This window comes from Mycteria americana, chromosome 3 (assembly GCF_035582795.1).
Source record: "Mycteria americana isolate JAX WOST 10 ecotype Jacksonville Zoo and Gardens chromosome 3, USCA_MyAme_1.0, whole genome shotgun sequence".
NCBI classification, from domain to species: domain Eukaryota; kingdom Metazoa; phylum Chordata; class Aves; order Ciconiiformes; family Ciconiidae; genus Mycteria; species Mycteria americana.
Window position 1 is genome coordinate 126,300,791 of NC_134367.1, and position 21,438 is coordinate 126,322,228.

Genomic DNA, 21,438 nt, shown 5'->3' on the forward strand with positions numbered 1-21,438 from the left:
CCTCCATCCATTATTATAGTTTTCTACTTCCTATTTTAAATCATCTTTTCCCCCAGGTCCCTTGTTATCTTCTTAAGACATTTGAGCTCTTTTAGACAAGTATCATATTTTCGTATAGAAACAAACATCACAGCTGAGTGAAGAGTATCATGCTACTTGATAACAATCCCAACCACCTGTATTTATACTTGTTCTGAGCAATGTTGCTTTAGAACACCATCCCTAGAAAACCACCATTAAATGGCTAATATAGCTATTTCTTAACTTTTAAAGACCCAAAAAGCAAATATAAGAACATACAGTACATGTAAAATTCAACAACCTTTAATCAGTTTGGAGAACCTTCACAAATTCCGTCTGATTGTAGAAAACTTAGCGTATTTCTATTGAAACAACTACAGGGATTTCACATATAAATGTCTTAGTTTTGCAATGGGGAAAAAGAAATGGACATCAGAAAATATCGTATTTATTAGTTATTTGAACTAAGCACTCTAGAAAAACCCTAGCGCTCAAACTAGGAATGAGTATGCTAAACAGTTCAAAACTGTATGTGTAAATAAAGCATCTGTAGTATCAATCTAGCAACGCTGAGCAGTCACAACATACGAAAAAATTATTTTAAACACAAATTATATTCCTTATTCTCGCTTTACACCTGAGAGCACTGCATTCATGTATCTATGGACTTAATATAGCTGTAAAATACATTTACTATCCTCCATTATTCATTACATAGAATCAGAGAAAAATTAAAAAATTAGATAAGAAAATCTACTCATCTCTCTATTTTTTTTCTCTCCAAACAACCTGCAAGAAGCAGCAAACACACCACTTACTCACAGAGCAAAATATTTACAGAAATATTGATTAGCTCATTCAATGGACACACTTCACAGACATGTGACCTTTAATCTGTCTTAGATGTCTCCTAAGAGTCATCCAAACAGACATATCTGATACAGAAATCTTTGTTGACATAATATCACTGTATTACATTTCAACTGGTAGCTAAAAAAAAGACAGCCCTGGAAAGGCCAGAAATATGGTGAAGCTTTAGCATTAGAAATCTATTAACATATTTAAACACACATGGAAATATCAAAAAAGGCCCCTTCAAAATAAACTGTGCATTTTCTTATTCCAGACCAAAGACAGTACACGTCTGTGTACTGTGTACTGTCTACACTGTCTACTAACTGTGTACTTCTACACGTCTGTGAGCAGACCCTAAAATGACCCATACAGCCCTGTAAGTACATACTAGCCTATTGTCTGACAGGAAGATATCTTTCCATTTCCTTCTACCTACTGTTAGGGCCTATAATCAACATACTTCCTATGCACACTGTCTTTCATGGAGCACTTCCAAGATATGCAAAGACAGATGTTAAGATGCCTTTAGTTATATATCAGTATCTTAATGATTACATTAAGATACATCAACATTAAAAAAGTAAAGGATACATACACAAGCAAAATGAAGGGGAAAACTGACCACATTACAGTTGTACTGTCATTTTTCTGTCCAATCATTACCAGTACTTCCTTCTTTGTTCCCAATATAAAACAGAAAAATATGCTCATTGCCTCAAAGGAACTTGCAATTTAAAGCAAGCAAAAAGTTTGAAGTAGTAAGGACCAAAAAGTTTCATATACACTTCCAGCATGCAGTAATTTAAATTAATAACAAGGAACACTGCTGAAAAATCGATTGCAGAGAGTGCTGGATGACCAGAGGGAACATTGAAACTGCAATTATCTTAGATTAAGATATGTGCTAGCAAAGGCCTACAAATCTGAGACAGACAGAGCGCTTAATTTCTCAAAGTAGGAAATGGCAAAGTAAAAAAACTTCCCTTTGAGTTGAGCTATTGAAATGTAGTAACAACTTAAAGTCTTCAGCGTTTGGCAAATGAACGAATTGCAGAAAACAGTAAATGAAATTTTTCTATTACAGCCATAAAAATTACTATATTTAGTTTTGCAGTTTGGCATGAATAAAGTCAATTTACACAATTCTGGAAGACCAACTCTTTCTAGTTTGTCCAAAGTTTTAAACAAGGCCCTAGTGATATTATTTTTCAAATCCATATAGAGTTCATGATTTTGCTTTAAGCCTCAGCAATTAAAGTTAAGATTTATTTCTCAGAACAGCAGTAAAATATTTTAGCAACACACAGAGAAAGCTTAATTAAATTCATATGTCTTATTTCCCAGATTTGGGGGTATTTTACCATGCAGCGCTTTACAAAGTATCAATATTTCCTAAATTGAAAATTGCTGATCAAGTTAACTTGCATAAAATATTATCTATTGCACATCACAACACTATGGCATCCAGCCACTTGGCAAGTGAAGAAAGTGTGTTTAGGACCTAACTGTAGTTTTTGTATTAAGGTTTAAAGCTATTTTACTGCATCAATTATTTTATTTCAATCGCTTTTAATTGCCCATAAAACCAAGCTTAGGGTCGCCTTCCAAAAATAGGCCAACTACTCCCTCTACTGAAAATAAGTGACCATTACATTGGAGAGACAGAGATTCTCATATAAAATACATGCTGTTAAGAAGCAAAGCCATTAAACACATTATAGGTGTTTTCCTCTTAATTACGTTCCAGTCAGCTAAGACTTGAAAGACTGATAAGCTGTACTTCTTGCTCTCTACCAAAAAGATTAACATACACATGCTTACAAAAATCTAAAAACTTTTAAAAGTAGAGAAATGTAGAAGACAAGGCCAAGGCATGCATGAAACATTTTCAGACTTGGTAAAATACCCCTATCGATTTCAAACACGAGGAACCTAAAAGTAAGAACATAGTATTTTCTATACTCCCCCTGCAGAGAGGAGTGAGAATATTTTCTGCCTTTTAATGAAGAATCTTCTGCACAGGGATCTTCCTTGAAAAATGTATATGAAAGTTGAAAAGTCTTTTAAAATTCACATTAAACACAAATCCAGTGAATGTAAAGAAGCAAAAATTCACACACAAAAGCCCCAATCTAACAAGTAAAATGTTACACATCTGTACGCAAAGTGAATTCCAATCAGCTTTTCACATATTTACATTATATCTTCTAGTCAAGGCAAAGTTACTTTTCAGCATTCAGTACATGCAAAAACTATTTTCTTTCTGGTAGTATTCAATAAATGAGAATAAAAGTTGTGTCTCATTGGCAGTCTCAAAAGTTGTATCTGTGCTATTGCTTACGTACAAACACATGCTCAGTGAGAACCTATCTATTTGCTCAGGTAGTCAGTGATGTCAAACTACTTAGTGACTACCAGGGTATATGCTGGACACGGGTAAAGTGTCTATGCTGAATCAGCAAGCTGTAATAATGCAGGTCAGTAATCAAATATCTTAAGGCTTTTTATCTAGTAAAGATATTTTAACTCACACCACTTGTTTTGTTGGGCATTTACATTAATATTGATGATATCAAGAGTTCTCAGCTGAGAAAAACAACTCCTTCAGCCTCAGCTCCTGTTGTTAGCCACATCGGTGGCATATAGACTCAGAGTATCAGATAAAATGTGCTCAAAATCAAAGATATTTCTCCTAACTCCTATATCAATACAGAAGAAGTGAATAGTATAGACACGATACTGACAATTTAAGGTTTACAATCATGTTAAACAGTAAAAAAATTAAAGCAAACATCCCACTAAATGACAGCAGTTTTCCTTGGAAAAGAACACATAGCACACAAAAATAAAGCATTTGGTCTGCTTGTTGAACAGGTTGGTTACCCACAAAACCAAGCTTCAACAGCTTCCACAGCCTGATCAGTCAGGAAGGTTTTTGTAGCTGCCCTCCAAAAAACCCAAGCTAATCCACAGAGGAAAAAGTCTTTTCTGCTAAGAAAATTCCTGGAAAAAACATTTCCAAGAGAATAATACATTGTGCTAATCACTTTGAAATGTATGCATTACCTAAACTACCCCAGACATACAGGAACACAGAAACAGGAGAGAAGGTTTCACAATTTTTAGTGAACAATTAGTTTTATTTATTGATAAACTGATATAGTTACAGTAGAAGAACTATGAAGTGCTATGTTCATTACAGAATGTTTTGAAAAGCATTACCCTTCAGATATATAACCAAAAGCAGAGACTGTTTGCAAAATAAACTGCAATGGCATTTTACTGGAAGTAAGACAACTAATCCCTGAAAATGGGAAGAGAGGCAAAAAAAAGATGCAAATAGAGTCGAGTGTGATAAAGAGTTTAAGAACATTGCCACGCCTTAAACCAGGAACTCTTAGACTACCTGGGAAGTACACAAATAATACTGCAAGATTACAGTACGAGAAGAATCAACCCTAAATTTTATTTCAGGTAGCAAATACTGTTTTACTGAGAATTCATGCAGTTTCTAACTACACAACTAATCACTTTTAGTTACATTATTTTAATCTTCAGCTGACTGCAGATACACTCTGCCATGATACAGCAGTGATTCAAGAAGTTTGCTTCCAAAGAAAGAGAAAAGCTCATACAAAATATGCTACTATGACCAAAAGCCTGAAGGATGCACCTCTTCATCATTAACTTTTAAAATCAACATACACACATTCTAAGCAGTATTACAGATTTTTTTTTTTTTTTAAATGAAAGCTATGACATTCTACTTACCTTAATGACAAATTTGTTGGATGCCATGATAGGTCAGTGTAAGTTGGCCCTATAAAAATATCAATTAAAAGTGATCAGCACTATAGAAAAACTCAGATCTCTACACCAACTGAGAAGGATTTTTAAAATCTATTACTCATTTTTGTCATTACTGCTCTTCTTCAAACCCTATACTCTAAGAAAACCAAGGAAAACTCTTATTTAAAGGAGAATTACTTAGCTACCTGCATTGATTTCTTTCAGTGAACCTCATAACTATTCAGGCACTTGCATCCAACACATGAAATACAAAATTAGAACTATTTTTCAGACTACTACGAAGACAGAGACAAACCTACCTAACTTATCCACAAGAAGCCTTTCAGAGAGCAGCAAACTAAACCTGAAATATTCCTTCACTACTGTCTCAACCACTGGTCCCTATGTGTACAGCTCCTGGCCTAGTTTCTCTTTCAAAGTAATAGCTTCACATAAAATCCCTTTGCATAGCTTAAAGAAAGAAAAAACGAAGAAGAAAAGAGGGAAGAAAAATATATTGTTTTCAAGAAAAAGGTAAAGCAGGTATTGTTTTCAAAACTAAAAAAGGTAATGTTTTCAAGAAAAAACAATCTTAATACATGATATAATACCTGCTTTAGTCAAGAGAGTCCTCAAACTTCTCTATGTAAAGTTCATCCCTTCCCATCGTGTGCATACTCCATTTCTACTTAGCTAGGGAGCCCAAAACAGCCTGCATACAATGGCCCTATAGAAATAATATCCTCCATCACATTCTCTTAACAGTGGCTTAGTAACACTAAGCAAATTTCAAAATTTGCTTTCAAACCAAGCAGCAGTAAGCAAACTTCAGAACTGAGACACCCATTCACTACCTGCAGTTCTGGTAATCAGTAGTATCACAGTTTAAACCAGTTCAAGAACAAAGCACGGTCACTTTTTTTTTTTTTTTTAAATAAGAAACTATGGCTTCTCTGAACCTAGTATGCATATATATACATGCTATGTATATTTAAAATTTTAGACTACTACACGCATAAAGCAATGTGACCTGAGCATTACTGTGGTTGCACAAAAGTAAAGTGAATTTTAGACATACTCTCCTCTTGCTTACCCCAAACAGGATTTAGATTGCTTAATTTGGGATACTGAGTGAGGTACATTTAGGTGCACAAACCCCGACCCTGCCTCAGTTAAACGCACCCTGCCTTTGGCACAAGAAGAAACCTTCAATTAATTGCTAAGATTCCCCCCCCTTAGAAGAACACTGTGTCTCACTCGATGACTACAAGCTTCAAGTTGGCTTGCAAGCCAAACCACACGTCTAGTCACCTTCCACACTGATTTCAGTTTTTCTACAAAAACCCAGGAATAAAAAAAATAATTTACATTCTATTTTCACACAGGATAGGAAAAGAGGCAGCAGACAAGGAAGAGACTTGGATTGGACAGAAAACCAGGTGAACAAGGGTCTCAGCATACTGGCAGAAGGTAGAGTACCCAAACAATACAGTTCAAGCTTCAAAATCAGTAAAGAAAACCAGTGTCAGTAGCTGCTGCCTGCAATAGATGAACTGCAACAGAAACAACCCTGAGAATAGAACCGCCTTTTACGCTCTAACGTTTCCTAAAGGATTAGTCTCTTAATAAGACAGACAAATCTGGTCAATTTTGTCAGAGATGGTATAGGAAAATAGTAAGAATGCAGGAAGACATGCCCATTTCTCACTGCATACTTCAAGTTATTGTAAAGCACTGCGATAGAGCTGTCAAAATTTCAGGATACAAGTCAGGTTGGTGATACATGTCTCTGTCAGGCACTACACTTACACATTTCAAAACACAGTTGTTATCCTTATTTAACTTCAAAAAAGTGCAAAACAAGATAAAGACCCACTTTACAACTACATAGCATAGCACAGATAATTTTGATCTTAAGATTCAACAGTAATCATTTTGAACTAAATAAACACTTCTATGCAGTGCTTCCATTCCAAATATCCAAATGCCGAGACCTGAGATTTCAAAACAACTGTGAGAAAATGTGAAAGTAACAAGGGCACAATTCCACATCATGGCTCAAGGAAAACTCCCTATTACTTCAATGATTTTTTTTTTCTATATATCACATCAATATCCAAGCAGTAAGAAACAAAAACAGTAAAAGGATCATAAACAGTGAGAAGTAAAATGGCTGTTACTGTAACCAGGTTAAAATGAGTTTGAACTGAAAACCATTCTGCAACTACTGAAAATAAACTTTAATATAGTTAATAAAATGTTTCAACTATGCTCTGAAAACGCTCAAAGTTAGAGCTTTTATCAGCTGCACAGTAATAGTAAGCAGAAAATTATATAGCAAATTGAATTTTCAAGTAACAGTCACGCAGACAGAAGGTGGAATATCATGCCTGGTGCCACACAACTATCCTTCTCCATTGTACAAAATAGCCCTAGAAGCTTTTCTATCTTATCGGAGTAAATTCTGTCAACTTTACCAATAGCAATTTTGAGAAACACAATATAAGGAACAGTGCTCTAGACCACTTTGAATATCATATTTCAATTCAGTCAGGTATTAAGGTGCTACTCTCTATAGAAGTAAACATAGTAGAACTACTATGAGAAGGATCTTACTAGGAGATAAAACTCAGAAATTCTTGAAAAGGCAGCTGCTAGAACTAGGTCAGAAGAGATGCTAAAGGGAAATGGCAGCCACCAAGTGAAAACCAACTGCACTTCTCAGTTCCTTGTAACGGTGTACAACGTTGTATTCCTGGTGTTCTTGAACACCAAGGAAGGACTACCCACCCCATCATGCAAAAACAAAAAGCAAGTAAGATATATCACAGCCCTTTCAAAACACCACAAAACCTGGGCACGTACGACTCATCAGATTCTCTTAAAAAAAAAGTCTCACAGCAGCATTTCAGGATTGGATTTTTAATTTTAATGAAAGGCTAGTATCTAGAGCTTTACTAATGATCCCTACCTCCTCCCCCCAACAAAAAAAAAAAAAAAAAAACAAAACCAGGAAAAACAGTAGGCAAGAAACAACAAAAAGTAGGAGAGTGTTAAGTGCTATAGTCTCTTCTCCAAGTAGCTAGAATCATAACCTGAAGTTAGGAAATCCGTAATTAGAAACACAACTTGCTATGGAACGCACCATCAACTAAGGGCTCCTACAACAGCAATAATAATATTGAACAAACCTAACATTTACATGGAATTAACTGTATCTTGGGATATGGTAGAACACAAGGTACTTTGCCTCATGCTTCCAGTAACGTAGCTCACCTAGATTGTACACCATTTTTGAGCTGCATATGGCATACAATTCATGATGGTGCTGCAGGCTTGTGAACTGAAGAACAGTATTTGGACTGCTAATGTTTTATCATTAATCCTTACAGTAGCAATAACATGAAGTAGAGTTGCAACAAAACATGCCAGAGCATCGTCTCTTTTCCAAAAGTTTATGTCCTGCATGAGAACAAAGCAAGCACAGGGATCAATCAGCTGAACTTATTCTGGCATGACCAACCTCTTTTTTGTAACAATTTGCCATCCAGAATACTACTGTTGCAACAAGTCTGCTACTACTGATGTGAGAAGGACTGCTGGCAGGCAGAAATCCTCTCCAAATCCCATTTACAAAATAACAGAAGAAAAGAAAAGAAAAAAAAAAAAAAGAGAGAAAAGAGATGTGCAAGAAACATAACCTTTGGTTCAATTTGCTCTTCATGGGAATAAGCTGACTTTGGGAGTTTGCCGACTACCCCATTCTTTTCACTGACCATATAGATAAGACAAAGGAAATACAGCAGACAGAATAAATATAAGCAAATCCTTAGAAAACCAAAAAGAATACACCTAATATGTGAACCATCAGGAAAGTCACTGAACTATCACAGATGAAAAGATACCCAATACTAAGACATCAGAAAATGAGGAAAAGCACGCATCAATTGTACAAGAAAAAAAGCCAGAAAGCCCCAAAATACTTTGCCATTTTTCTGTGTTGAAAAAAACCCGCAAGAAACACAGATCTATTACAATTGCTACTATTTAGTAACAAGAATCTGTTTCATACCATATCTGTTGCAAACTAATGCAAACCTCTAAAGGAAACTGTACATAAGGAAATGTGAAGATAAGCAAATAAGGCAGAAAAAGTTCTCTCAGAAACTATATATATTTATATGTTTAAGAAAAAAAAAGTCTTGATGTGGTATTTGTAGTATTTCAACATCTAAATTTTTGATAGACAGCCTGTACAAGAAAACATGATCTAGAATTAAACACATAGGTTTCCTGTAGCTAGAGTGAGACACACTTCAAAAATAATGTGGCAGAATATCTTTCTTTCCTAAATTTGATGTTAAGTGGAATGGTAGACACTGAGAAGCCAGGAAACATGGCCTCCTAGAGAGCGAGCTAAAGTGTTTTCTGCCAGCTGATGAAGAGCATCTTACCTTAGCAAAGAAGTAGCTTCCTTCTACTTCAGGAATGAGGAACTGAAAACTCCTGCCTCACATGCCCACTTGAAGATAGAGCAGCTTCTAACACAACAACTGCAAACTCTTCAGACTCTGCCCACCTGTACCATGCGTGGGAAATGTGGGCACCTGAAAAAGGCAAAAACAAAAACACAAATGCTAATTAAGGAACTCTATAGAGTAAGTTAATATTAACTATTTTTGTAGTTCAAAATTAACTATCACAACACAAAAGAGAATTTTTCTAAACTTTCCAGTCCTTAGGTATCGGAGTCAAACACTGTCCAGCCCAGCACTCTTTTAGTCAGTTTCTGAGAACTGATCCTAAGCTTGGGATGAGCAGTGTTATACTCAGCTACTCACATATTTAGTAAAGTATTTCTAGTTCTGAAGACATACCAGAACCTTCACATTTTGCAGTTTCAGGATTTTAGGCCCACTGTTCCTAGGTTCTCCACTTAACCTTTGGAAACTAATCTTCCAGCAAGTTAGCCTATTTTTAGCTCATTGTTATAGACACTCCTTCCTTCATGAACTGTCATTTAACCTTTAAAGTTCAATGTTACCCTTTCACCACACAACTATATAGAACTAGAGGAATGAGAGACTCTGAGGAACATCAGCATGCTTATTACAGACAGGTGCTGGCTATGATCTTCTTGCATTGCTGAATGCCTTATTTTTTTTTTTTAAGTTTGAACTTTGCATTCAGCTTTTCCACAAAACTGAAAAAAAAATTGTTATACTCCTTTTTGTATGAAGATTAAGCATTAAAAAATTGTCTTTTGGCTACAGTGTACAACTGTACACAAAATTAAAAATAAACCCATGTATCAACACATTAATGTAAGACAAAATATTCTTCACAGCGACTGCAGGAGTAGGAAGATAGAGGAGAAGAGTGAATACAGAAAAGACGCAGAATAGAATAAGAGCTAAGAAAAATTTTTAGAAGAGGCCAGGCAACGAAGTTTTCTTGAACTTGTTTTGCTCAGGGCAACGCTGTCCGCCTGTAGGAAGGCTCAGACAGGTGCGCGCCGAAGTAACGCGGAGCGACTGCAAGAGCAGTTAAGCAAGGAAGAAAAATTAGAGAGACGTATTTTGAAGCCTGGCCGGTGCTCTCGGGACTGGCACCTCGCCGGGCCGGGAGGGGGTGCTGCGGGGGGGCGGCACAGGAGGGAACCAGCCGAGGCGGCGCCTGAGGGAGGTGCGGCGGGAGCCGGCCGGCACCGCTGCCGCGGCAGCTCCCCCTCATCACCTCACACGTTTATCTAAGCGAGACTGAAGACCGAGGCGCGGCCGCTCCCCCCAGGAGCCTCCCGGCCGAGGGTCCCAGCCGAACAGCGGTAGTGCCGCTGCCGTAGTCGCGCCGTACCTCCTCCCTGCGCCGTGCCTGCTTCCAACGGTTCTAACGGCTCCTCTGCCCCCAAGTAAGATGGCTGCCGAGCACGAGCTTCTTCTCCCCTATCCAAAATGGCCGCCGGCTGTAGCCACCGCCCGCCCTACCCTGCCCGAACGCAAAATGGCCGCCGAGACAGCCGCACGCGGGTGACTGTAGGCGTACCCGGGCTCCGCGAGAGAGCGAGCGCGCCTCGTTGTCACCTGACGCAGGGCTTGGCCAATGGCGGGCGAGAGGAGGAATACCCCCGCGCTAGCCTCAGCCCCGTGCGGGCGGGGAGGCGGGGCGTAAGCCGCACTTCCGCTCTGCGCGAGGCCGCTTCCTGCCGTTGGACATTTAAACGCGCAGGGGAGGGCGAGCGGCCCCTGGGGCCTGAGCCGCTGGGGTGCCGGCGGCCGGGCAGCCGAGTCCTCCCCTCCCTCCCTGCGGTGAGAGCTGAGGTGAGCGCCGGGATTGGCCCCTGGGGGTGGCCGGCAGCGCCTTCCCCACCCGTAGCCTGTTGCTGCGTGAGGAAAGGGGAGAGAAGCCTCGGGTGTGCCGGCCCCATTCCTCGCCCCGGTCCTTCCCGCCGTGCCCGTCTTCCTCAGGTGTCTCTTGCCCGAGGAGAGCCGCTCCCCTCTCAGGCGTCCGCGCCGCAAGGTCGCTGGGACGCGGGGGTGGGGGCAGGTGGCTGAGGATGTGTGGCGGCGTGACCGGGGGCGGTGGGCTCCCTGCCGCCGGCCCGCCCGTCAGAAGGCGGGCTGCTTGGGCCGGGCCGTTGCCGCTCGCTTCAGCGTCTCCTCAGCACCTTACAGCCGGAGTGCGGCTGTCTCAGGCGTACCGGCCGGCTGCGTGACTTTCGAGTCCGCTTTGCTTTGTGTGCCAAGTGGTGCGAAGCTGTGATATCTCCATCAGCGTGATGGAGGGGGGGTGGTAGGACACGTTACCCCTGTCAGGTGGATGAAGTTGGGCAGGCGTAGGAACATTTACTCTCTGAGTTGTGCCTTTGCAGCTGTTTAAACCAAGAAGTTATTTTGATAGAAAACCTGAGTATACATACCTTCTTTCCTGTAGTTGGTAATTCTTAATGAAATCCCATGGAAAGTAGAGGCTTACGCATTCTCTTTAGGCAAGGATGTATTTATTATGTTTGTACTGATACCTTGTAGTTTCTGAAGATCGAGGGCAAGGAGGGCTAAGGTAGTCAGGCATAGCTTCTGCTCTGGGCAACGTGAAGTGATGTCGGAAGCATTGCAGCTTGTTTGGCCTGCAAGTTAAAAGTTCCATATTCTATTAGGAGCTCGGTTAGTCATTGAATTTTATTAACTGGGGGGAGAAAATGGTGTATTTGGAAACTGCTTTGTTTTAGACTTCAAATATTTACCATCTGAAGCAGTAACATTTGTAATTAGATAAACATAACAAACTGAGAAAGCTTTAAGATTTAGCATGCCAAAGCTTGAAGCAAATGCAGCAATTAACACTTCAAGATGTCTGAATTGAGGTTATTTTTATAGCCTTTTTTTGAAGTTCACAAAGTAAGACTTTCTTGTGTCATTTTGTGTTTTAATCATCTGCTGCACTGTAATTAAAGATATTAACATTCAGGTTCATCTGTTCTGTGCTATTATTATAGAGTAAAAAAAAAGGATTTCTAGAATATATTTAAAATAATAAATTATCTTTACCTAGGTAGATGCCAGTTTGCAATGGGTCTTAAAACCATCTGGAAGGACTACAAAGTTCTGATTGTTATGGGAACTAGCCTTGGGCTGGTGCACTGGGGGTGGTTTTACATCAAGTCCAGTCCTATTTTCCAAGTGAAGACTGAGGACATTGTTCCAGAACCTGGGATTGTGGCGTACGTGATGCGAAGCGATCACAAAAATAAAGAAAAATAGCATTAGTGCTATGTATTGTGGGTAAGTTGCCTAATTAGTTGTATCTGCATCTTTGAGGCAGGACATAAGTCAAATGAGAATTTTCTAACAGATGCAGTCTAGCTGCTCTAACTCTAGTCTTCTAGAGTTCTATTCTTTTTTGCAACTCAGTTAATCTGGTAGTTACATGGACACAAAAAATGCACCACACATCTCAAAAACTACTACTAAATCCCATGTAATAGGATCAGTTAAGTGATGGTATTATAGGTCTTAAAGATACTTAAAAACAAACTCCAAGAACTTCAAGGCAATAGTCAAACTCTTGTGACTGGGTCTGCAGAAGTGTCCTTTCAGGTTCAAAACTGCCCAGAAATAATTGTGAGTTTATGTACTAGCATATTCTGTGTTGTTAGTGGGGATGGTGATTACAATGGAAAAGAAACTAAAGTATGAGAGAAGTCTAAATACTGTACCTTTACACAGAAATGTAAATAAATATTCCTTTAAGTTTTGAAGTGTTTAAGAACTGAAAAAAATTGTGTATCTCGGGCATCTTGAAGTCAGAAACCTTTCTTTCAGAGGCAAAGATTTCTTAAAGTTGTTTGAGTATTAAAAGCTTTTGTTTCTGAAGTGGTTGCCTGGGAAGCAGTGCTGAGTAGTTCAGTTCTTTTGTTCTCCAGTAAAAACAGTTTAACATCACTACGGTTTTGACACACTTGTACAATTAAGTGCAGTTTATAGTGGCCTGTTACTTCTAGACCTACAGGTAAAACAGTATATAAACTAGTGGTCAGAATTGAAGTTATTAACAAACACGTATAATTTGTGTACTATATGCTTGTAATATACATAATATTAATAAGTTTTCTCAATTAAAAGGCATTATAGTTTGATATTTCTCCTTATGTGAGTTTTTTGTGAAAAATAAAATAGCAGTTTGAGCTATGCAATAGTGTCATAAGATTATCCTGATACCTTTATGTTTTTTATTGTAGGTATAAGTAGCTGAAGCTTGTCATCTGTGAGTGTTGCCAGAAGAGATGAGGAAAGCTAGCTGGAGTAGAAAGAACTTTCTGCTTGGGGCAGGACTGTTACTTATAGGTGTGCATTTTGGAAGCATGCTTGTAAACTTTGTTGCAAAAAAATCTGTTCGATCGCGTTCAGAAGCTAAAAAGGAAGATCATCGTGAATGAAAGAGCTTACTGCTGTCATTATGTACCAATTTCACAATAGGATTTAATGCTCATTTTAAGAGATAGATGATGAGCAGTCACAGAAATGTCATTATTGTAGTGTATGTACTGTTTCACATTTAAAATAATAATCCTTGGCTGCAAATAATTAAAATGTACTACTTTAAATTTAAAAAGTGCTGTGAATTATAGATCCAAGTAAAAATGAAATACCTTTTTTTGGCCAGAATTAAAATCTTACTTTGAAAATGTCTCGTCTTGAAGCTAAAAAGCCTCCGTTATTTATTAGTGAACCTTTAGCTAAAGATACAGTTAGTCAGTCACTGTCTCTGCTAAGTGGAATCTTAAAATCTTGCTATGGTCCTGCAGGTAGACTCAAACAGCTCCACAATGGTATGGGGGGCTATGTTTGTACAACTTCACAATCGTCAGCCATACTCAGTCGTCTTTCTGTCAGTCATCCTGTATTAAGTGTTTTGACGGCCTCTGTACAGAACCATATATCCCGCTTCAGTGACTGTGGCTTATTTACTGCCATTCTTTGCTGTAGTTTGATTGAAAACTTTAAAAGCCTAAATGTTGCATCTTGCACTGTCATTAAAATAAGCAAGCATCTTTTGAGTTTATGTATGGACTACCTCAAATCTGAGGTCTGTGGTTGCCGAGTGTCCGTGGATTTTAGCAGTCTTGAGACTCTTCTTTGTTTGGTACGTAGTGTGTTAACAAGCAAACCTGCTTGCATGCTTAATAAACCAGAAGTTGATCATCTCACCACGCTGATTTTAAAGGCTTTTATGTTTACTGTTCCATGTCATGTTGAGACTAATGCTGTTTTAGGAAAGTGTGTAATAGTACCTGTGAAAGGTAGAAGAGTTGTGGATTCTACAGTTCTTCCTGGACTACTGATAGAAACACCAGAAATTCAATTGGCAAAACCACTTGCTGTCAAAAGAACTTGTTCAAACATGATCAAGATAGCACTTTTCTGTGTGTCCATGTCAGGAGACCTCTTCAACCCTGAAGAAGGAACTATAACAGTGCATCATGGAATTTCTCTAGAAATGTCAGAGCTGCATCAGTTGCTCAATGTAGGAAAGCAGCTGGTTAATGATGAGGTCGGCCTTGTAGTGTGCCAGAAAGTTATCCATCCATCCTTGAAACAGTATCTGAAAGAGAACCATGTCATGGCTGTGGACAGAGCTGGGCTATCTCTGATGGAACCCCTGAGTCGGATGACAGGTAAGAAGCGAATTTTCTGTACTAAACAATTGTCCTTAATGTTCATCTCGTAATGAAAACCTGTCTAGGTTGGTGTCATTGCAAAGTAAGGATTCTCTTAGTTCTGTCTGCATCCTACCTTAGCAGCTGAGCAAGAGTTCTTTTCTAGTCTGAAAACCATTTTTTAAGGTGACGTTGGTCTTTTGCAGGCTCTAATGATGACATACTGCACATGTGATTACCAATTGCTGCATGAGGAATATCCAATTATAGTAACTGGTTGCAAATATAGATTTTCAGACTTATTTAATGAGAATAAAACAATTACTTTTTTTATCTTAAACTACCACTAAGTCTTGCACTTTGAAAACACATTGGTTTCTGTTTGTAATTTCCTGTGTAGATTGAAATTTTAGGTACTAAAGAATATATATCATTTAAAAAGCCAAGAGGAAAAAAAGCTCATGCTTTATGAAATGCAACACATAGCTCTTCTGATGACAGTAATTCATACTGTTTTCTGCTTTTCTTAATTGGACAGGTTCAAAGCCTATTGCATCCATACATTCGTTGTCTCCCTGTTTTTATGGCAGTTTGAAAGATGTGCGCATTGAGAGTTTTGCTTCAAAACATTTTGTGCATCTCATTCCTCATGACACAGTTGTCTGCAGCTTGATACTCTGTAACAGAAATGAAACAGCATGGGATGAATTGAAGGTAGGCAAATTTTCTTGAAATCTTTCTTGAAAAGTCAGGTTTTTAATGGAAAAATAAAGAAGTAATGAGAAGTATGGATACTGTGAGTTTAGGAAAGTGATTTTTCAGTACGTAAATGGAGTTTAGTTAGAGTTCAGGTATACAATTTCAAGAAAGCAATTCAGAAACACCCTTGTTTCCAGAATTTCAAAATCCTTGAAGTGCTCATGTTCATTTAATGCCTCTATTTTAATACAGGAAGTTGTTTAGAGAGAGAAACTTTTTTTACCTGTTCTTGAGGCCAGTGCTGGATAAATATTTTCATTCTCATTACTTGGTCTATGAGAGCATAGAGGAAAAAATTGCCCAGCAAAAGGCCAGCAGCAATACCTGCAATGGTAGTCAAGCATAGTTTTGCATTGAATACTTGCTCTAGAAATGTCATTGATACGGATTGACTTTTTAGATATAACCCTGTTTTGCAAAAAGAAGGGATAAAATACAGCTTTTTAACTTCTGCTTTTCCATACTGAGTGTGGACAAATAAATACAATTTCTTATTAAGTAAACATGGCTTTGGAAATCACTCAGCAGCTTTGTAGCCACACATAATTCAAGTTTATGAAGTCCATCCCAGAAACTACTGAAAATTTTATTCCCATATTTTTCAATGGGGCCAAATCCTAATAATCATGATGTGTCTAATGGCAAATTCATATGGCTTTCAGCGTGCCTGTGAAACTGCAGAACATGTGTTACAGTTAACGATGAAGGAACCTTTGGCATTGTTAGGAGGTGGCTGTACAGAAACTCACTTGGCTTCGTATATAAGACACAAGGTATGTAAGACAAGGTTTTTTAAAGCTGGTTAATATACTTAAGAAACAAGAATTTACGTAGAATCACTGCTACAGTTAAAACACTTTTCTAGATTAATAAATGTCACATTTTTGCTAATATAAAATGAAGGGGTCTTTTTGAAGCACTTGGTGCTAATGACATCTTTTTCAGACTTTTGTTAATACCGTATTTGTACTTTGTTAATCTTTCTTTAGATATCTATTATAGTAAGTGCTTATTTTTTAAATGTTAAAATAAAAATGTGTAGAATTTTGATATTGAAAGATAATCGTGCAGAACTCAGCTTTGACTTGTCTAGAGATCTTTCCTATTGCGGAATAATCATCACATGAACAATTTTTTTAGTTAAGATTGAACCATCAGTTTAAAATAAAGCAACAGTACTATATGTGTTTGTTTAAAATTATTTCTGTAAGTGTTTAATTTTCTGATTTTGTTTTTTTTTAGAGCTGTAGTCTGTCCAGCAGCAGTTTTAAAGATATGGATTGTTCTCGGACACAATACCAATTGGTTGCTGATGGTTTTTGCCGTTCCCTGGAGTCTGTAGCTTGCTCTCTGAATCATGATGGTGGAGAAATTCTTACAGACATGGTTTATGGACACTGCTGGTTCGTTCCATCAGGTTTTCCCTCTGTCTCTAATTGGTCAGATTTAGTTTCAAAATGTGGCTGTGGGATTAACAGTAACACTGAGAATCTCAACTGGAGGCTTTTGCAAGGCCAATTTGGCTCTCCTATTATACAGGGCTGCCCTAAAGACCCCTCAGTAAAGGTTGCTGACTTTCTGACATTGGACTGTTTTGCTGCAAAGTGTAGTGGCCTACAAGTAGCTCTGGAGACAGCCAATCTGATTTTGGATCTCTCATATGTAATTGAAGATCAAAATTAGCTCTGATCTTATGTGAATTGTGTTGCACAGCAAGATACTTAATTGAAAGCAGAGTAATATATTAACATGTTAAGATACTTTAAATGGTTAGAATATGGACGACAGAAATTTTAAATCAAACTGTTGGCCATTAAGTATTCTTCTGATTGTTAATCTACTGTGCCCTCAAGCATTTTCAAGTGTTTAACATTTTGTTAGGAACTGTTAAATTATTAGCCAAATATACAATGAATCATAGTAACATATGACTTACAAGTAATAAAATTAGTGTATTCAAAAGAGTGAATGACACTTCAAAAACTGAGTTTCTCGTGTCCTTCTGGGAGATTTGAATGTTCTCCTTCAGTAAATAAGTGCTGAATATAAGGAGTCCTGTATGATATTCCCTTGCATTAAGCAAAGTTTTGGATGTTTAACTCTGTGGCATCTTCAGAGGAATGGGAAAAATGGATTCACTTGCTGAGAAAATGTATGTTCTGGATTAGAATTTACGTAGTCTCAGCAAAGGCTTTACACATTCAAACAGATTTTTGTATTGTAGCAGAACTTTATCACTGGTATTTTTAATTTGGTAGGTAAAAAAAGAAGGCTCCCCTTAACAAATATCTTGAGCCACTTATTTTCAAATTATATTCTGAAGATCTTGTCACTATGTGCACTTTCTGTTTCTAAATGGCTGGAAGATTTTAATTTGTATATGACACTTACTTAGCAAGTTATTAAAACTCAACCTGCAGATCTTAAGGTAGCAATAGAAAATTTGAAAAGAAATGGCAGACTGTGTGGAAAAAACTTTTGTAAAGTGGACCTTGATTGTCTTCTGTGGAATACAGGACAGTTTATAAATAATGTTTCTATCATTTAAGCAAAGCTGCAAGAAAGAATGTCCCACTTACCATTCAATTAACTCTTTGACTGTGCATAGCTTCTTTTCTTTTAATGAAGTAAGGCTTTAAGCTGCTCAGGCTTGTTTTGATCTTTAAATAAGGCTGTAGACTGAATGATCGAAACTTTCTCATTTTCAGCTTGCATGCAAGATCAAAAGGGGTGTTACAGTTTCTTGCTTAAACTCATTTTCTTTGCCCCTTTTCTTCTCCCTTTTTTTTTCAGTCACAAGGGACAAGTTGTTCATGACATGCTTTTCCAGAAAACATCCGAGTTATAGTCTAGTCTGCTTATTTGTTTCCTAGTCTCTTAAGTTTTTAATATATTTACTGAGTATAAGCAGTAGAATTGTTTTGTATAACTCAGTTTTGAAATATGTAATTAAAAACAGATCTTTCCAGACCTTTTGTACAAAGTCCTTTTCATTTTGAGAGCATAAATAATTTTCTCACTGGAAAAAATGAAAAGTTATTTAAAGTTCTTTATCTTTTTATGACCTGAAGTGATTGCTTCAGTGCTATAAGACATCCTTTGGGAATTTGTGGAAGAATGTTACAAGGGTTGAGATGGAGGCTGTTCAAAGTTGGCTACTAAAAAGGCTGCTTTCATATCTTGATCCTCCCATATGCCATGAACCATATGAAAACATCAAGAATAATGAAGTCAAATGATGCTGTGTACCTTAAGGCACGGAAGAATCTTGGTAATACTTCATCTAATTATGAGTGTCTAACTCAGTGTTGAATTAGAGTATTTTACTTCCCATAATAGAAGCTTGTTATGCAGTGCAAAAATGTTGAGTTTAGTGACTACAGCTGTGAAGTGAAAATTAAAACAATATTTAAGTAGAAGTAGTTGTTAGTGTTCCTGTATCTTGGTGTCTGAAGGTTGCTTCACAGCTCCTATAAAACCGTTGTTAGCGCCAATTCTATTCTCCCCTCCCCGCCCCCTGCCCCTGTCTTAAGAAAATCACACATTAGAAAATTGTGAAAAAATTAATTTTTGGTGAGTAGGTAAAAGTCCATTTATACCTGAACCAAAGATTGTTTCATATATAGATAGTTTCCATAACAATGAATTTTTGTCTCCCATGTGACTGAAAAGGATAAATAAGCAGCTGGCACTGCTGCTTATGGGCAGTTCAGCTTCAGTTCTCAGTTGTGCTACCATCTTCCTGAACCTTTAGTAGTTAGTCTTACCCTATCTTTAGTGGGTAACACAGGAGGAATACAACTTTGGATACTGTTTAAAATGCAAGTAAATAGAATTTTGACTCTCAATCCAAGAGCAACATAAAAATAACTTTGGTGAACTCCCATGTTTCCTGATAAAACCTAGGTGCAAAAATGGTGCGTTCCCCCCCCCTGCGTTTTGAATTTGACAAAATGAAATATTGTAAGTCCCAGTTGTAAGTCCTCTGAGAAGCCACTATGGTTTTATTCCTGCTCCCCTTGGAATGTAAAGTTTGTTCAGTGGGAAAAGTTAGCATTACGCAAGTATTATTAAGAGACAAGTGTTTTCTGATCATGACCTCAGTCACATCTGACTTCCACAGATTGCTCAGAGGCTATTAATTTAAATTTTAATAATTCTACTGGTAATGCACAAGAAGTAAGAACATTAATCTCCAGCCTTCTCAGCTGTGTCAGTGCTCCAGGCTTAGCAGGAGCAAAAAGAAGTGCTGATATTACAATCACTCAGGTCAGCATATTTAAGTAAGATGCCAGTTTAATATAGTTGCTCCTCAATTCAGTATTTCAGGTTTTGTTCAGTATTTCAGTTCCCATTTGATATTTAAAACTTCAAAGTGAAGACCTGAAAATGCTGATTAATGTAGGGATTGTTAGTATTTCTATTATTGCATCCTATTTCAAGTAGACATACCATTAAATGTTACTATTTTGGCATGGCCAAAGAATGCAGAATACCGGCTTTTCACTGGGTCTGCTACTGATTTGTGAAGTTGTAGAGTCCCTCTGAGCCATATCTGAAGTCTTTTTCTGTCTATTTCCCTATCTATAAAATGAGAACAAAGATAACTCTTCTTAACGCATGGAGATTTGTGGGTGAAGAGTTCTAAGTAAGATCCAGATGTAAAGTGAAGAACTACTTGCTGCACAGGAACAAAGAAATAGATAATTCAAAACAAACTCAAATCCTTGCTGAAATATTATAGTCATTTCATTAAGGGAACTTTGGCCAGGATTTATGTAGACTCCTTAAACTACTCTGCTAGGTAAAACTTCCCTGTTCTCCCTGTATATTGAATCTGGATGCATTTTCTTTTTCTCTGAAACTTCAGCAACAGTATATTACTGTTGCTAACAGTAACCTAATTTATTGCCTTACATCTTCGGTACACACACCCAAAGAAATGTGACCTTAAAGCCCTGTGCAGGAATGGTTGAACTTCAAGACAAGCATTGTCAGACACCTCAGCAATCCTTACTGTATCATGTATGTCTTCAGAGTCTGTGCTCTGCATGTGTTTCAGACCAGGTGTTCATATGCTCATCCTTGAAGACAGGGTAGAAACAGATTTAGGAGTTTGGGGAACCTAACCTTACTGTATTGGTAGTGTAACACTGATTCTTTTTTCAGAAATGTTTGGGCATTTTTAGGCTAACCAGCTGTTACAGTGTTAGATCTGTCCCGGTAAGATAAGAGAGTATTTATTGTTGTCAAAGCTTGGAAGAAAAATACCGCCTGGAATATTGCAAGCACAGTAGAGCATATGCAAAATAATTCATATTACCCAAAAGCTGAACTTCTGAATTTTACTTGTGCCTTTATTTTGCTGTGCTGAGTAGCAAAATGTAGTATTTGTCACGTTTTCAGTAGTGCCACGTGAACTGAGTCATGTAAGTACTACACCCTTCAATCTCAGAAAAATCAATATCCATGAGTCAGTCAATGTCATAGGAAGAACTTTAACTGGATTTGCATTTACTACTGTTCTGAAGATGCAGAAACAGTCTGTTTTTATTGCAAAGAGACTGCTTCCAGCACGATTATAATCTGTGCAGATGGGCTTTTTGAGAAGTCAGTTGCTAGTCACATTACAATATTTATTTCAAGAATTTTAGTAGCTTTTATCCAGTAATGTAAATACAGGTTATTTCTACCTGCCTGTCAGCAGAGACAAGTTACACAGTACTATTAAATAACTTTTTGGCCGGTAACACTGTGATCTTAAATTCCCAGTTAAGAAATACCTTTACTTTTTGTCTATATACATACATTGCACTGTATAAATTAGTCATGCACATTATAAGCTCAAAAGTAGATACAGA

At 37.7% G+C, this 21,438-nt stretch overlaps 4 protein-coding genes across 6 annotated transcripts in view; 3 read left to right on the plus strand and 1 right to left on the minus strand.

The window, feature by feature from the left end:
• The window catches only part of SLX4IP (SLX4 interacting protein), an 81,014-nt gene extending 70,212 nt beyond the window's left edge, over positions 1-10,802 (minus strand). Inside the window, exons 1-3 of one of the 2 annotated variants that reach the window (XM_075496908.1) lie at positions 10,519-10,802; positions 9,120-9,272; positions 4,648-4,696 (exon numbers count right to left, since the gene is read on the minus strand). In XM_075496908.1, coding sequence (XP_075353023.1) covers positions 4,648-4,674 — 27 coding nt within the window. In that variant the 5' untranslated portion in view covers positions 4,675-4,696; positions 9,120-9,272; positions 10,519-10,802. The remainder of the gene's footprint in view (positions 1-4,647; positions 4,697-9,119; positions 9,273-10,518) is intronic. The other variant, XM_075496909.1, reaches the window with a different exon arrangement.
• A 33-nt stretch (positions 10,803-10,835) lies between these two features.
• Positions 10,836-12,473, plus strand: LOC142407422 (uncharacterized). 2 transcript variants are annotated; one of them, XM_075496910.1, is made up of 2 exons: positions 10,836-10,982; positions 12,214-12,471. In XM_075496910.1, exon 2 carries the CDS (start codon positions 12,231-12,233, stop codon positions 12,420-12,422), a length of 192 nt encoding a protein of 63 aa, XP_075353025.1. In that variant the 5' UTR covers positions 10,836-10,982; positions 12,214-12,230; the 3' UTR covers positions 12,423-12,471. The 2 variants fall into 2 exon arrangements, with proteins under 2 accessions (XP_075353025.1, XP_075353026.1); XM_075496911.1 differs by having other exon boundaries at positions 10,842-10,982; positions 12,218-12,473.
• A 901-nt stretch (positions 12,474-13,374) lies between these two features.
• LOC142407423 (uncharacterized) lies at positions 13,375-13,600 on the plus strand. Its single transcript, XM_075496912.1, has one exon. The coding sequence runs from the start codon at positions 13,445-13,447 to the stop codon at positions 13,595-13,597; it is 153 nt and encodes a 50-aa protein (XP_075353027.1). The 5' UTR covers positions 13,375-13,444; the 3' UTR covers positions 13,598-13,600.
• A 245-nt stretch (positions 13,601-13,845) lies between these two features.
• Positions 13,846-18,547, plus strand: MKKS (MKKS centrosomal shuttling protein). The gene is made up of 4 exons (XM_075496907.1): positions 13,846-14,836; positions 15,357-15,532; positions 16,240-16,350; positions 16,820-18,547. The coding sequence occupies exons 1-4, from the start codon at positions 13,846-13,848 to the stop codon at positions 17,258-17,260; spliced, it is 1,719 nt and encodes a 572-aa protein (XP_075353022.1). The 3' UTR covers positions 17,261-18,547.
• The last annotated feature ends 2,891 nt before the right edge of the window (positions 18,548-21,438 follow it).